Raw genomic sequence first — 16,325 nt, 5'->3', positions numbered from 1 at the left:
TACGGATTTGATCTCACAGGCGGGGACATCGTAGAGAGCAGTTAACCTGTCCGATAATACGTGCCGATAATCAGGCATCTAGTGGATGACGGACGGCGCGATCGATGGAGGTAACGTAATTAGACGCGGCGATACGCGCCACTTAAGCGTACTTGAGTGGCTGCAAACGCAACCGATTGGGTCTAGTTGCCGTTAGCGTGGCCGGGTCGTCGTCTCCCTCCTCTCTCTTCCCCTCCCCTCGTCGCCGATCGCAGGGGCAGTAACGTTGCCCGTAAACGGCGACGTCGCCCGTCGTCGGCTTTAACGAACGTCCATTGAGCGGCCTCCTCGCTCCATTGAGCCGTTCGCGATAATATATTGCGAAACGCGGCAATCCGGTATGATGCCGGCCCTCGCGTATTAAATGTCGCGCGAGACTCGAAAAGCAATAAAAGCGCGATCGTTGCGCTTTAATGTCAATTCTTGTTCGTCGTTATCCGGATCCGGCCTATCGCGTTTTCACGCTCTTGTCGGGACGCGCGCGCGCTCCGGCTCTCGATCGCGCGGAAAATAAAAAAAAGCGCGGCATGTGGGCAGAGGGACGGGGATGATGATGCGGGAGAGGAGGCTATCGGATAATTAAATCGGCCGCGACACGTAAAGGACACTGATTGACGTGCACGACGGCTACGTTCTCTCATTATTCGTCGAAACGACATAATTCGCGCGCTTCGCTTTTCGACGGACGCTAAACCGCGTCGCACGCCCGCCGCTCGCTTGCTTTCCCGTCTCTCGTCGATGGGAAAGGCCATCGGTCGCTAGCCTCATTCGATTAAAACGTAAAAAAAAAAAAAAAAAACGATAAATGTTTCGCAAACAATCCCAGAGAGAAAAATATCCCTTTTTTCGATCTCTATCGACAAGACGTCATTGCATTTGTATATCGTATATTATAATATTAAAAATATTATGTTTTCGATATGTCTATATTTTTATCGTAGCTATTTGTCAAGTCATAATATCGGAAGGTATAATATATAAGAATTATGAGTGCGATTAATTGAAAAAAAAAATTATTTTACGATGTTAATTTTGATTCTGATGAAGCCACATTTTTGCCATATCAATCTGTTAACGAGCTGCACTGGAAAGTGGGAAGCTGCACGTCGCGGTCTGACGCTCGTTGCTCCATTCCGTAGGAGTGGAAGCTGATGAATTAATTGGATTGACCGTCGTGACTTGTCGCATACAAATTGGATCAGCGATTTAGCTGCGATCAGCTGTTCGCCAATTCGCGTTAAGTTCGCTCTTTCGTTCATTAACATTCGATAAATGAGAGAGAATTTCTACTCTCGTGATATTGCGTTTAAAAAAGTCGCTCGCGGGGAATGTCGTGCGTGTATGCGCTTGTACGTTTGCGAGCAAGCACGCAAGTAAGCGAAATGTATAGAGTCTTGTTTAGCCCATTCCGGGTTTCAGTCGTTTAAAGATATTGCACGCCTGGCCGCGCAAATCCTCGGCCTAATTTAAACATACACGTGTGATAATGTACACGTCGGGAGAAAAGCCCGACTCGAAGCCATGAAGATTAATAAAACATGTTGCGGTGACTATGGTATACAAGCTACAAGACCTTCCCTAACTGCACAGCAAGAGATAAAAAATAGTACAGAGATTAGAAATATGTTTCCAATAAGATAATATAATAATTTTTTACAAATGTAACAAAAATAATGTGAGAGATTTATGCATATAATAAAAAGAGGTATATCGGTTTGTTGAAAATTTATATATATATATTTTTTTTCCGTTATCATTTGTTCGGACCGTATCGCGCTGACCGATGTCACGTACAAGTCATTAGCGCAATAATGCGTCCGGGAGTTGATTTTTATTTTACGAGTTTTGGCACGATTTTCATTACGCGGTCGCGATCGTCGGCAAATCGTTAGCGAGTTCTTGCACGAAACACCGCGATTCCGGCATTCTTTGGCCGCCGTGGAATCTAGATCGTGCGACGCGCGAGAACGATCGGACGGGGGAAAGAGAGAAAGAGAGAGGGGGAGCTATTCCGGCTTTTACGAGGCCATAGTGGCGTATCCGTTTTGCGGGGCACGACGTGCAAAACGATCGATAACACGCTCGTAACGTTATTACTAACAGGTATACGGAGGTGGGTAGCACCGGTAATAATGTGGCTTTTACGCTCGTGGGCGCTGATACAGCAGCTACCAAAGTCAGTCTGCATTTACTACAGCATACACCGCGACAAAAAGAGATAGCGCACCTTGCGATATTATTTTATAATTGAGATTGATGTAAATAATGAACTTTGAAATGCACTTCAATAGAAATGAAAAACAAGAGAAAGTTTAAAATCGTTTTTGTTTTTCATATTTAGTTTTAATATTTCTAAATTGTTTTTTTTATTGTTTGTCTAAATTGTTTATCTAAAAATTATATATATATATATATATATATATATATATAAATAATTTGTTTTTAAATAGTGGTGATGAACAAACAACAAACTTATATAAGTCGTAACAATTATTGAGATCATAAAAGTGTAGGATTAAAGAATAATTTGCGACATGACATGCTACTTTTAAATCATTACTAAAGTTGTTTTTATTCAGATAGTTGAGTACAAGTTTAATCCTTAAACTCAAAAGTAAATAGTAGCGAGGTCGCTTTCATTGTATAATAGTATGGTTTTAAAGGTTTTCCCTTTTGGATAAGAAACTGTTAAGCTGTTAGAAACAAGTTTTACGTCATCCTCTATATATCGTTATATTTATGTATCGTAAGTACATGATGCGATACGATAAAAGATTCAATTATTTACAAATAGACACTCAGTGTAAATAGAATAATTGTAAACATATTAAGGAGATTGAGATTTATAATATACGAAATTAGTATATCATGTATCAAAGTTTCTGTACAAAAGATACCAAAAGATTGGAAAATCAAATTTTATTAGTACAAGAACAGAAATAACGGTTGATAACAATAAACGAAGAAAAATGTGTAGGTTAAAATTTAAAAATAAATAAAAAAAGATTAAAAAAGAAAAAAGAAAACATTTTAATACCTCCATGGGATATAGGCGGTTTCTTTGTCGTGATGTCTAAGTGGCAATATTTTTTTTTGTTCGATCCAGTATATAGATTTGGAGTTACCTGCGGGACATTAAAGTCTCTCAAATAAATTTTAGGGTATTATGGGTTAAGAGATAAATAAATTTTAGGGTATTAATGGCGTTAAGAGATTGCGGTACATTGATACATTTAACAATTTTTTTCTTGTTACAGGGTCCACCGCAGCCTGGACAGCCGTTTAAATTTTCTGTTGGTGAATCCTGCGATCGTATCAAGGAGGAATTCAATTTCTTGCAGGCTCAATATCACAGGTATCCTTCTTTTTTCACTATTCGCAAACTCTGTTAACTACAATCAATCGGGGATGTACGTAATATTTTAACTTTATTTAATAAGAATAAAACGAGATAAAATTAATTTGTTACAACTATTCAATGCTGACTATAATTAAATCATACAATTATAATAAACGTACGTCTCCGTTATATCTGAAATCTCTTTACCGGCGTAAATTTTTGTACAATTTCTTTTTCTTGTATAAATTGCGCGACGATATATTTAATTCCGATTAATTTATCGAAGCAACAATCTGGTGGATACTTTTGAGCGAGTCGAGATATCGACGCAACCTGTCCTAAAATTTACGCCGGCTCTCGCTTTTAGCAAAATTACCGGATTCCCGTTTTCTCAGCGAAATTACACATTTTCCTGGATAGTTGAGCGCGATGTAAATTCTGCTCGGCGGTTAGTAGTTTGTCGGGCGAAGCAAACGGGTTCGCGCCCGTAGACACCGCAGAGCCGTATCCATTAGGCGTGCGTGCAAATATCGCGTGGGCGCGCACGCGAAACGCACGGACCGACGGGCGTAGGCAGATAATTGTTTGTCCGACCGGAAGCTGTGTACATCGAAGTATGCACGGCCTGGAGAAGGACCGCGTTTGGATAGCGCGTCTGTGCACGTGTCCGCGATCGCAGAGAGCTCAATGATTTCCTCGTGAAATACGCGTTACGCTATTTGGTAGATTTTGGCAAAAGCTCGTGTTGGCATAATTTATTATTTCTTCGATCGTTTAATTTACGCTTCCAATCGTGAAATCGTGGACGTAGAAGAAGAATCGGTTCTCATTTTACGAAGATTGAAGATCTAAAGTGCCGAAAATATGGAAAGAAAAACGATGAAAATAGCGACATCAATAATTCTTGTGTCTAAATTGAAATAATTTCTATGTATATTGCGATGAGAATAATATTCGATTGAGATATTAATCACGGAAAGATAAAAACAACTATACGCGAAACGGAGAATTTATCTCGGTCGCGCGCAACGTGATTCCTGATAAATCGTCCCGTAAATCGTTGGCACGGCGTCAATCTGAAATAATTAATTGACTCTCCGATTGTACAAGTATTGCCGCTTGCGTAACGAGAGTTGCCGCTCGCGAGCGCAATCGTTAATATCGTGCTAATTTATCGCCTTATACATGAGATTGCGTCGCATCTAGCGTTTGGAGTCGGCTTTTACGAATATTAAACGCCGTATCGGAATTACGCGCATTCTATCAAATTAAACGGCCTCGCATCCGGTATTACGGCTTCTGGAAAGAAATTTCAAAGGATTTGTTTTCGACATTATTACGATATCTTTCACCAATTCGATAATACGATATGTTATTGGTAAAAGTTATCTTTGTTCCATTTCTTTTTGATCGTTTGGAGCTTTTACGCAGTTGTTACTACAAAATCTTTGTTTTTTCGATATCCGTGTATTACAAATGGCGCGTTTTTAACTTGATGTCGCGACGCGAAGAATGATGCGCGGAGAGACAATGGCTCCGACAATTTCGAAGGCTGCTGGATATTAATGCTCTGTTCTTGTTCTTGTTACACAGCCTTAAATTGGAGTGCGAGAAACTGGCCAGTGAAAAAATAGAGATACAGAGGCATTACGTGATGGTAAGCCGGGAGAGAAGGATGAGAACGTAGAAAGGGGCAGCGCGTTACATACACATGAAAACATGCACATACACATATACACGTACGCATATATACACACGGAATCATATAAATCACCTCGCCGTTGTTCCCGGATTAAAATGCATTCGTTTTCGTCGCGCGTGAATTTGAGAGCGATATCGCTCGGTCGCGGTCGAGCTATTTCAATTTTCGCGAGCGAATTGCGAAGAAGCTAAAAGAGACGGGAAATTATGAAAACAAAGCCGATTTGACTTTGCCGAGATGAATTTTCCGAACCGCGACGTACCCTTCTGACGCTTTTTATCGTACGTTGCAGCGCGATTGGAATAAAAATGACGCGGATACGCGCAAAGTAATGTGTCAGAGGTATAATTCTGGGGGGCTGCGTACAGAGAAGGAAAAGGCGAAAACGGTGAAATTATCGTCGCGTCGAAAATACGGGAAACGCGGAGAGAAACGTGGACGAAACGCACCCACCCTCGCGTTATCGTCAGGTATGCAGTCGCGAAACAGCGGCAGGAGCGGCGAGTGCGATGCACCCGAGCGTTACAAGCATACGAACGCATTCATTTGCCGCGATACACAAGCGGTTTTGTCGGCCGTCGTCACCGCGAGATTATTTTCCCCCGCTAAACAAAAATACGACGCGGGCTTGTCGTCGTTAAAAAAGTTATCGCCACCGACAACGGGGTCTTTGTCCCGCTCCGATGTCGCCGTCGACGGGTAACATGGTGGTCGGCCAAGTGAATATTAATATGCGCTTTAACGCGTCGGGGAAAAGCGCGACGCGACGAGGATTAACTCTTAATGAACCTGCGCACTGCCGCTGTCGATTCTCGTATTGATTTCGTATTAACTTTCTTTCCGGACGAGAGGTGGATTAAGTGCGCGAATTTTCTCACGATTATACATCTCTTTCGCAGAATTATTAATTATCGCTCGACGAGAGGATAATATTTTCGTCGTTTCGCGTTTAACAACAAGTACCTGAAGCGCGCGTCGAATCGTTTGTATTTACATACGGCTTCGTTGTTAATCGAACGCGACGTAAATTCGACGGATGCGTTTTTATGAATTATTCGCTCGCAATCGCGACGCTTGCAATATTTTCCACGATCCACTTTGATAAACATGAAATTCATACGCAGATACACGCACACACACACACACACACACACACACACACATATATATATGCATATACACAGACACGCGCATACACAATGGCCAGTATATAACAATTATAATCAATGTTTGTTGCGGCTGCACTAATTGTGTGTTTTTAATGGCTTGGCTGTGCACCACCCCTCCGCAATATCCCTCAATTTGGGGGCGTGGAAGGAACGAATTGGTTCGGAAGGTTAAAAGAACACGTGCGAAAAAATCCGGGGCAGATTAAACGAATCGTTGTGTCATCGAACGACGCGTTTGAAACGATGATGATATCGCACCCCGAATTCGCCACGGAACCCAAGTCGAACCCTCGACTCGTTGATATCTCGATAATCCCTCGTTTAACGGCGTTATATATTCTCTATATTGTGGCCGAAACGTGCGTCACAAGACTTCCCCGATGCAAAGCGAAAGATAGAGGCTCCCCGTGCTCTCCTTTATTTTGCCTCCACAGCTTTTGAATGTCGCCTGCACTTACTAATGTTTAGCTTACACGTGTGATTTCCTGCTTGTTCTGTCCAGTATTAAGTTGGAGCTGGAGAAACTCGCCCAGGAGAAGACGGAGATGCAGCGCCACTACGTCATGGTGAGTCCACAAGAGCTTACAGAACCTATCGCAGAACAAATCGACAATAAATTATATTTGTCGCAAAAAAGGGATTAAACGACGCGACGCGTTTTTCTCGTTTCACACCTAAAGAGATAATTCTTCGTAGTCTATTTTATCTCTTGGCTGAAGCGATACAAATCAGAAATATTCCAACTCGCTCATTAAATTTGTGTCACGATATAATTGAAATGTAATTTCTATAGAAGTATCTATTTATCTCTTTTTTATCTCTTTTTTTATTAAACTTTTATACGTTTAATTTACATTACATATTTTAAAAACTTGAAGTATGTATTTTTCGAAAATCTGACTCGCGATAAAATATTTGTCTTGCGGTATAAGAAATAATTTAGGCTTACATGGTGCGCGTGCCACGTTGTTTCTTGGCCATTGTGGCTCCTCTTCTGGCTTTGTTTTTCAGCTTTGTCCCGCGAGGGTACGTACACGTAGACGCTGGTAGAGTCGCGGCTTACTTTCGCTCATAGATCTTCGTTATCGCGATACACCGTCGCCGTGTATGCGTCTTCATTAAGCTGCGTGAAGCGTGAAGAGGTGCGCCACTTTCTTCGCGGGAGGTCGAAGAGTACCGCTTTTAATTTCACACCAGTTGTGCCGACATCTCGACACCTACATTTTTTTCCCATCTATCATATCAGAATGAAAAGAAATTAGAGAGAGGTGCGTTCATAGAGCGTTTATCTTGTCTGTCGTGTAATTTCCGAGTTATAGAGTCCGCAGAAAAGCACAAATCTGGAGATCTTTGCTAAAGATTAAAAAAACATATATATACACATCATCTTTACATCTTTAAATTTTGACAAATTTATGACAAAATTTATCATTTCGAGCCGACTTTTTTTTTTCTCTCTCTCTCTCAATCGAGGAGCAACGGAAGCACGCATCTATTTGCGGTCACATCGTAAGTTTATGGGCCGGAGTTCGTTGCCCAAAGCTCGCGAAGCGTGCATTATAGGCGGGCGATAATTTATAGGCCGTAGTCTGCGCGCGGCCGCGCGTTCGATGCAAATAACTTGATATAAAATGCGCGGCGCTCGCTCTCGCGTGGACGTGGCACTTCCGCCGATTCATGCCGACGCGAAGATTAATCGTGCGATCGTCTCACGTACATACGTACGTACGTAGCGTGTACGTCGTACAAGAGCGGCGTTGCCCAGGTACGCGCTCTCGCTTCCTCGATCGATCGATCGATCGATCTTGGAAGCGTCGATCCCTTTATTCGGCGCGTACGATCGATCGGCCGGCGATTCACGTGCGCGCGTGACAGCCTTTAAAATGTATACATATCGCACACTTTATATCCCACTTTCGTTCATATATAGCGCGCGCACGCTTATTGTTCCGTTCACCGCGCGGTAACGTGCATACGTCGGCGCGAAACATAGCGAAACCACGGAATGCACTTAATCAAATTTCGATTGACGAGCACACGAAAGCATATTTATTGCGCTATCGTTCTATCGCGCCGTTTTATCATTGATGATTGATTACCGACGTAGCAAGAATTTATCGTAGTATCGAGTTTAGGCCGGCGTTAACTAGCAACAGGTATGTACATACGTGCTCGCGTCAGTCGGCTAAACGGCTTTGCGTCGCGCGAATCATCGATTCCCGCGACCGTACAATCGTAGCGCATCCGCCCTTCGTCATCGATCACCGGGCGAACGTCGAGTTAAAGTATCGCGTTACGGTCTTACTCGATAATCGCACCCGTAATTTGCATCCAAGATGCAAGACCGTCGTCTCCTCGTTAGATTATGATGATTTTCCCCGATTACTACCGTGTTTATGTCTCGCGAGTAATATAGTGGAGATATATCTCAAACAATCGCTCGTATAAAGCCATTTCCCGTGTCTATTAGTTTCCCTGGAATTTTTCACGCGACAACGCGACATCGCGTATTCACCCAGTCGCACGAGAAGGATGCCCCGGGACGAGTCGTTATACAATAGGACGACGGCCACAAGGTATTACGCCTTTACGCCTTTACGACTCTTTCGTGTAATTGTCGTGCTCGCGGACTTTTACGAGCGCGCGAATCGCGAGCGCAACGGGAGACCGCCGGCCGCGAAGCACTTTGTCCAACGGCGCTCGCTCGATACCACCCGATACATTAGTATGAGTACGTCCTTCCTTTCCGCTCGCAAAGTGCACTAATCGCGCCAAGTCGCCAGTCGAGTGATTCTCCGAACGTCTCCATTAGATGTAAAAATGGCATTAGGGACGAAAGGAATACGGCGCGTGTTCAGGATGAGAGGATTAAAAGCCCTTTGCGCGATACATTTTGTTTGAATTCGCTGAATCATTTCGTTGTAACGTGAATACGCGAGCGTAAACAGTTGTACGCGTATGTAGTCGTACGTTATGTTTTTCTTGATTAAATCAAAGCTTTGACCGCGGGATGGGGCTACATCGAGGACGAAATTTGCAAGTCGTATGCGGTCAGAGTCAGATGTCGGCATCGCCTAAAGTGTGTTCGTAACAGGAGCAATTTCCATTGAGGAACGACAGAGGGTACGATAAGGGTCTCTCTCTCTCTCTCTCTCTCTCTCTCTCTCTCTCGCGAGAGGGAACAACATATGTAGATACCAATCATGATCGATATCGTCTGGAGAATTGAAAAGGTTCTAGAATTGAAAAGGGATTGCGGGAATCATTTTCGCAATCAAATTGGTCACGAATCGACGAATAAGTTTTCAGCTATAATGATGCTATAATAATCTTTTACGAGTGGGAGAGAATTCAATTTGAATGCTCGATTTATCTTCAACGTTAAGAGCAGAGATCAAAAGATACACCGGGATAATAAAAATACACACACCTGAGATGCTTTTCTCTTGGCTGGTATAAAAAAAGATTGCGCGATGAAATGTATATAAATGTCAAAAGTACCGATAGCATCTCTGTAAATATTTCTAGCTGTTGTTATCGAGTTTATACGTCTTCACTCTATTATCGTAGCCGACTGTCGCTATTTACACTGTTTCTCTACTCGTATTAGATGTCTCGACCACGGAAGTAGCGTTTCCAGTCTCGCGATAATTAAGATCCTGATCTTCAACAGTTTCGTCTCTCTCCTTAGCAAAGTCTATTAATTAAAAGCCAATTATTTCATTGGACCGGACTCTGATGGTGAGACAATCTTTGTGCAATTTTGCACTTTTTAACTGTTTTCCTCTTTCTCCCCATAAATCCGTCAAGTTATACAAGAAAGAGAGAAGCCAAGTTATGTTCCAGACGTTAAATAGGAAAAAAATTAGTTTAAAAAATATAATATTTATTTGAACAGAAAAATGTGACAAGAGAGAGAGAGGAGACGTGAAAAAGAGAAACATTGTTAATAGATTTTTTAATCGCTTTTTATTTTTATTTGTCCTCGCGACATTTGAGTAAAATCGCGGTAAATTTAAATATATAATTACGTTATATTATATGCTAACGTAGGTTACAAGCTTTCAGCGAAATTATTATTTTCGCAAGAACAGGACCGATTGAAATATACATTTCGCAATTTATTGATAATGCTCGTGAGCGCGAATGGAATAAAAATATGGGCGAATTAATTTATATTTAAAAGCAAAGCGTACGCGCGGCCAAATTTCTCTCTCTCTCTCTTTCTCTCGCTCTACATTTGTATTTTCTATATGTACATTGTAGCGTTCACAATTTACAAAATAATCGTAATTTCGAAGATAAACCGCGCCGAATGAATATCGAATTATTAAAACAAACGAGTTTAATTAATCGCTGCCTGTCCGAAGCAGGTTCGTAAAATATTCATTCAGACGAATTTGCTCACGTGTTTAAAGTATTAACGATAACTCTACCGCATTGCGCGAAATAGATATTACCGGTGTTGCTAAAATCGTAACTGCCGAGAAGATTGCGTTCGATAGCGTGAGACCGTCTTCGACCGCGTTTCGGCCCCGTCTAACGCGTTTATTACACACGTCTACCCCCGTATCCGCGAGAAAAACTCTAAACCGACTGTCGTAGCTGCGCCGATATATTAAAACGCGGTTTAGTGCGCCCTTTACGACCATCGGGCAATAAAGTCCGTTTCACAACGGTCGTTGATTCTGCCGGGAATAATGCGGCGACTATATTCAAGACGCTCGTTAAAATCGCAAACTGCCGGATTTCCTCCCCTCCTCCGCGATTGTTGTTACGCGCTCCTTTTTTTTCTCGACGCGTGACCGCATCAAGAAATGCGTGACGCGCAAACTCGCCGAGGACCGACAATAACTTGGTACCGCTAAGTACGCGTTATTCCATCGCGAATCTTTACGATCGGAAATCTCATGCGTGCGAAATGAGAACCGCTGCACGGTGAGCGAATTAGTTAAAGCCAGCCCCGGCTGAGTCTTGTACACACGATGTAGAAACGATGTTACGAGAAACCGGTCTTTGCTCGACACTCACACGCACACGTGTACTCTGCGCGCGCGCATACAAGTCTCTCTCTTTCTCTCTCCCTCTCTCTATCTCGCTGTCTTTCTCTCGGAAGGCGGCAAGAGAGAGAGAGAGAGAGAGAGAGAGCTGCTCCTTTCTCGTCTTCCTTTTTCTCATTTTCTCTCGACGCGCTTATCCCTCTTACCGACTGGCTGCGGTCTCGCATTACGGCTCAATTTGGTCCGCTTTTCGTAATCTCGTAATCTCATTTGATCGATATAATCTCAACCCTGCAATCGCAAAGGGGCTCTTAAAGGATCCTCGGCGAGGCGTTCTTCCCGCGGCCGTCATTACGGATTCAAGCAACATCTTGGTGTACGAAACTCGATAATCCGATTAATCATACGCGGAATGGTTTTGCCTTTTCTTTTTACTTTATGCGATATTTATACGGCAATTATGATTATTATTTGCACTCGAATCGCGTTACAAATATGGCTATTACGTGCTGAATAAGATGGTAATGAATTATTTCGTCATTAAAACAAAAATATCATTTTTCTATGCGCGTAGCACCATGTGATATTGCGTTCGTGGCGCAAATTTATTGGAATATTCCTAGCTTTCTGATTAACGGAAAATTTGCGTACAATCGTCTTTAGAAAGGATAAGATGACAAAGCTATAATGTAAATGCGTGAAATGGGTTCCGTGTAAGCAACCTTCCGGCAAAGTTCAGCTTTTGCATGAAAAGACCGCGTAACGCAGTTTATGCACGCATCACCTTACGCTTAACGTCGACGTCGCTTTAACGAAACGCATATAACGATGTATTCAGCCACACAATTATGCTTACACTAATTACGTGTAATATCGACATAACTTGTGTAATTATGTTCTAATCTCTTTGTTTCCTTTACTTTTGCAGTATTACGAGATGTCGTACGGGCTTAACGTGGAGATGCACAAACAGGTAAGGGATTTAATTCCGCTTATATTATTCAAAGTATCGTCGAAAGCAGGAAGAACTATATCGTCGTGATCGATATGGGTTTGCGGTGATTTATTAATCGCTCGGTTGGCACGTTGCGCGCACAGGCTTTAATCCGAAATTAAAGGGCCGAATGAGGAGAAAGCTCCGATTACAGGGTGTTTGCGACCCTCCGGGATCTTGGCTATTGAATAAATATGTAAACAAGGTAATAACATGCAAATAGCGCGACCGGGGTTGCCGGGGTTGCTTCTTGCGTAAAGTCGCGCGCGATGAAAAGAAGAAAACAAGCGGATTCGCGCAACTTTTATTAGAAACTATCGAGAGATCTCGGTATTATCGATAAAGCACTCGAAGTGAATCGCGGACTTTTTTTTATTTATTTTCGCGATCGAATCAAATAAGGTTCTTTGTTCTTTTTTTTTTGCATACAGACTAGCGTCAAACTCTACGTATTATTCTTGAGTAAAGATTCATTTCGAAAATCTGCATTACAAAGATTTCGTAGTCAAATTTCTTTTGCATTGTATCCATATTCATCCTACCGAACGGCCAATTTGAATTTTTTATTTTCTTGCACGTATGCATTCGTTGACGACAACCACCGCGAAACGTTGATTTCATCTTCTTTCGAAGCGGTCCTCGCTTCTCTTTTTTTGGGACGACGAGAGAAAGGTGGTGCTCGATCGAATAATTTAAAGTCGACGAGGCTCTCGCGAAGGCAAAGAAGAATCGCGTTAATCAATCGGCAACGAGATTCAATCTCTTAATTATAGAACACGTCGTTTCGAAGTCGAATGTTTAGCGAGAGCTGGCCGCACAATCCTTAATCAACTATATATATATATATATATATATATATATATATATATATATATATATAAATCTTGTAAAAAAGTTGCATATTTTTGTAATTGCTATCTTTAAAGCAGTCTTTCGATTCGTCGTTCGCGACAAGTTTGACAAGTATCTCGTTTCGAACCGATATACAAATGGATTCTCATCGAATTATCGACAAGCCGGCAATATCGACGAGACGTAGCTTCCGAGTGTCCTAGAGAAGGCATTCTGTACACGCTATTGAACAAGAATCTCGATCACGTAGAATGAATGGCGATCCTTCTTCTCTTCGTCTGCTTTGATATTCTCTCGCCCCCTCATCTACGCCTCCTTCATAATCTATCTTTGGCGTAGGCGTGCAGCGACGTGTAATGCTCACGTTTATTGAATATTTAGCAGCTGTGCGAGCCCGTTATTTTCTCCGCTCCGCGCACGTCCGCTTTGTGTCTCGCCCATTCTTTTCATCTCCTCTCCTTTTTCCGGCAGGATGCGTCCCTCAAATCATGAATAAGACCTCGCGACAGGTCTACAGAAAGCTAGTAGCGACGCAAGTCAGGTAGCAGGTTACTTATCTCCCATCCTAACGAGAACATATTCGAGCGAATAATGTGGCGTCGACGCGTTGGTGAATATCTATGACAGATTAAATGGTAATTATACGAGTTTAATTAAAATACGAGTCTAATTAAAAATGCATCTAAATTGCTGCCTCGATAAATTTGCATATTATAACATTTACATTTTAAAATTGGACAACAGAGAAGAGCAACATGTGAAATATTGACACGTATGATCGCGCGAAAGGAAAAGAAGGATAATATTCGGAAAGACGATTTTTCCATACGATCGAGACGCGGATTTCCGCTAGTAAGTCTACCGCATCGTGGTAAAGTTACATACATATTAAGGTTGAATGAGGAGCATAACTCTTTCAAGACTTTCTCCACGTGGATATTCGTACGAGCTATACGTGGAACAGGCCGTAAGATATATATCGTGTGAAATGTGGTATCGGAGCGATGGAATATAAATTCCGATAGGAAATCGCAATACGCGCGCGCGCGCGCGCGATCGTGTCATATCCGCCGTTTTATGTCCCCGATATCTTGGAGATAAGCACTCGAGACGCGCGCGACGCTCTTTGAAATACGACGGTGATGGCGTCACGTATTTTCCCGCATCAGGAGAGACGATGATTATTATCGCCGTTATAATTTTAATTCGGTTGGGATTTATCGCTTCTGTTAGCCGCGGACGGACGGGGATTTATTATTATCAGACGATATTATCGCGCGCGCGCGCGATTCACATGCTCTTGTACGGTGTATGATATATATATGTCTCTCTCTCTCTCTCTCTTTCTCTCTTTGTGCGTGTGTGTATCCGGCCTCATATTTATAAAATCGAAATGCCGTACCACCGCCTCGTCGACACGCTCGCTCCTGCCACGCGGTACCGCGATTAATAGCCCGCGCGTTTATGACGAGGCCGGGCGTTGTCGTTCGCGGGCGCGCAATGGAAATAAAACAAAAAAAAGGGACGAGAGAGAACGGGCGGGAATGAATAACGGATCCGACGATGCGAAAGAGCAAAATAACGCGGGCGCGCTGGGGATTTATCGGGGTGTTACATTAACGCGCCGAACAGCCCGGTAAGTGTCCGCGCATCGAGCAAACGCGTCCATTCTCTCTCTTCCACCCGCCTGGAGGGGGTTATTAACGTCGCTAATTCTCGGCAATTACTGTCATCATCGTCAGCCGTCTGACCGCAACCGAGCTGTTACGTTTTCCTGTTACACCTGTACGATAATCATTGTCAGCCGGATAGTTTATGGATGCGTGTGTATCGCACATCTGCGTTGATCGCAAACAAGTTTTTCAATCGGTTATAGCGCGATTACCAAGAGATCGGTTTTATATCGAGGAAGAGATATTTATATGTTATATGAAATACACATATCCACAATGTAATTGTCAAAAAAATTGTCCATTTCGAAATTGATGGATCAATCGAGAGATAGATAGATAAAGAGAGAGAGAGAGAGAGAGAGAGAGAGAGAGAGAGAGAGAGAGAAAACGTAGTACAGTTGCTCGTGTAATATATTGACATTACGAATATATCGACTGGGTATTGTTGAAAAATTGATGTCAAGAAATATTTAGCGACGGAAAAATGAAATATCGGTGCCTTATCCGTATCATTTTTTCCCGCATCGATGGAGAATGGAAAATGTCGCGTCATACGATGGGTATCGTTTGATTTTGACCCGTTTCGTCGTGTGTCATCGGCCGATGATGATGACCACGCGGTCGCGCTTTGTTGCGTTGGATGGCGATCACGCGCGCCCCACGTTTTTATTTGCAGGAAGCGATGCGTATTGTAAACGCTTTCAGGCATTACTCTCGATTTTACTAACGCTATTACCGGCGATTCCGCAGCTGCAGTACGTGTCGGGGCAGTTGGAAAATTCACGCATGAAAAGTACGGGCGGCCACCACGAATGATTCGATTTCGTTGTTTTGTTCGATTCGCTGGTTCACGTCCCTCACCCTTCGTCCTCCCCTTCTTGCCCGCGCTTCCCTTCCTCCATCGCGCGCGTTCTCCACCCCCCGGCGCTCGTCCCCCACGGTTGTCTCTCCATATCCATCCCATATACAGTGCGCTCATTATTCATTTATCGGTTTAACGAGCATGTCCGCGATAAAGCGTCGCGAAATATCGATATCGGATGGTCAATACCCGTTCGGCTCGCGGTCCCTTGTTGGCGCGTGCTCCATCTTTCGCTTGGAAAAAAAAAATAATGGACCGATCACAATTTCGCGCGATGTATCCGAAACGAATTTTCGTTCGACTCGTCATCGATATTGGAATATAAGCAATGAATTGTCAAAGAAATCGTGGAGCGATTTCGAGATTGGTCGAATGAACGAGTCTGTAAAACCGTACGATTCGATATTTTCCATCGAGAGCGTCGGGCGTCGCGCGTCTAGAAAAAGAAGGAAAAAAATACGCGACGCTCGAGGAATCTCGTCGGGCGCTTCATGAATAACTTCTCAAAAGCGTCCGGTATCCCGTCATCCCTTATTCGTGAGAGAGAGAAGGAGAGAGGCGCAAAGAGAGCGAGAGCGAGAGAGTAACTGCGCGAAATGTGTGCGCAGCCGTCGCTTTTTTTCCCGTTTTTATTGTGTCTGCAGTGCCACTGGTTTGATCGGTCGGGCCGCGCCAGGTGGAGGCGGAGGAGCAG

General features: G+C 43.1%; 1 protein-coding gene across 6 annotated transcripts in view; it reads left to right on the top strand.

Moving 5' to 3' along the window:
• Positions 1–16,325, top strand: part of LOC105254866 (protein groucho) — a 65,370-nt gene that overhangs the window by 12,945 nt on the left and 36,100 nt on the right. For 3 of the 6 annotated variants that reach the window (XM_025406637.1, XM_020028628.2, XM_011263807.3), the window contains exons 2-4: positions 3,297–3,394; positions 6,753–6,816; positions 12,179–12,223. In XM_025406637.1, coding sequence (XP_025262422.1) covers positions 3,297–3,394; positions 6,753–6,816; positions 12,179–12,223 — 207 coding nt within the window. Of the gene's footprint in view, positions 1–3,296; positions 3,395–4,972; positions 5,037–6,752; positions 6,817–12,178; positions 12,224–16,325 lie in introns of all 6 variants that reach the window. The other 3 variants (XM_020028629.2, XM_025406639.1, XM_025406638.1) reach the window with 2 other exon arrangements.

Source organism: Camponotus floridanus, unplaced genomic scaffold (assembly GCF_003227725.1).
Source record: "Camponotus floridanus strain SB8 unplaced genomic scaffold, Cflo_v7.5 scaffold15, whole genome shotgun sequence".
Lineage (NCBI taxonomy): Eukaryota > Metazoa > Arthropoda > Insecta > Hymenoptera > Formicidae > Camponotus > Camponotus floridanus.
This window is presented reverse-complemented; position numbering and strand designations above follow the sequence as displayed.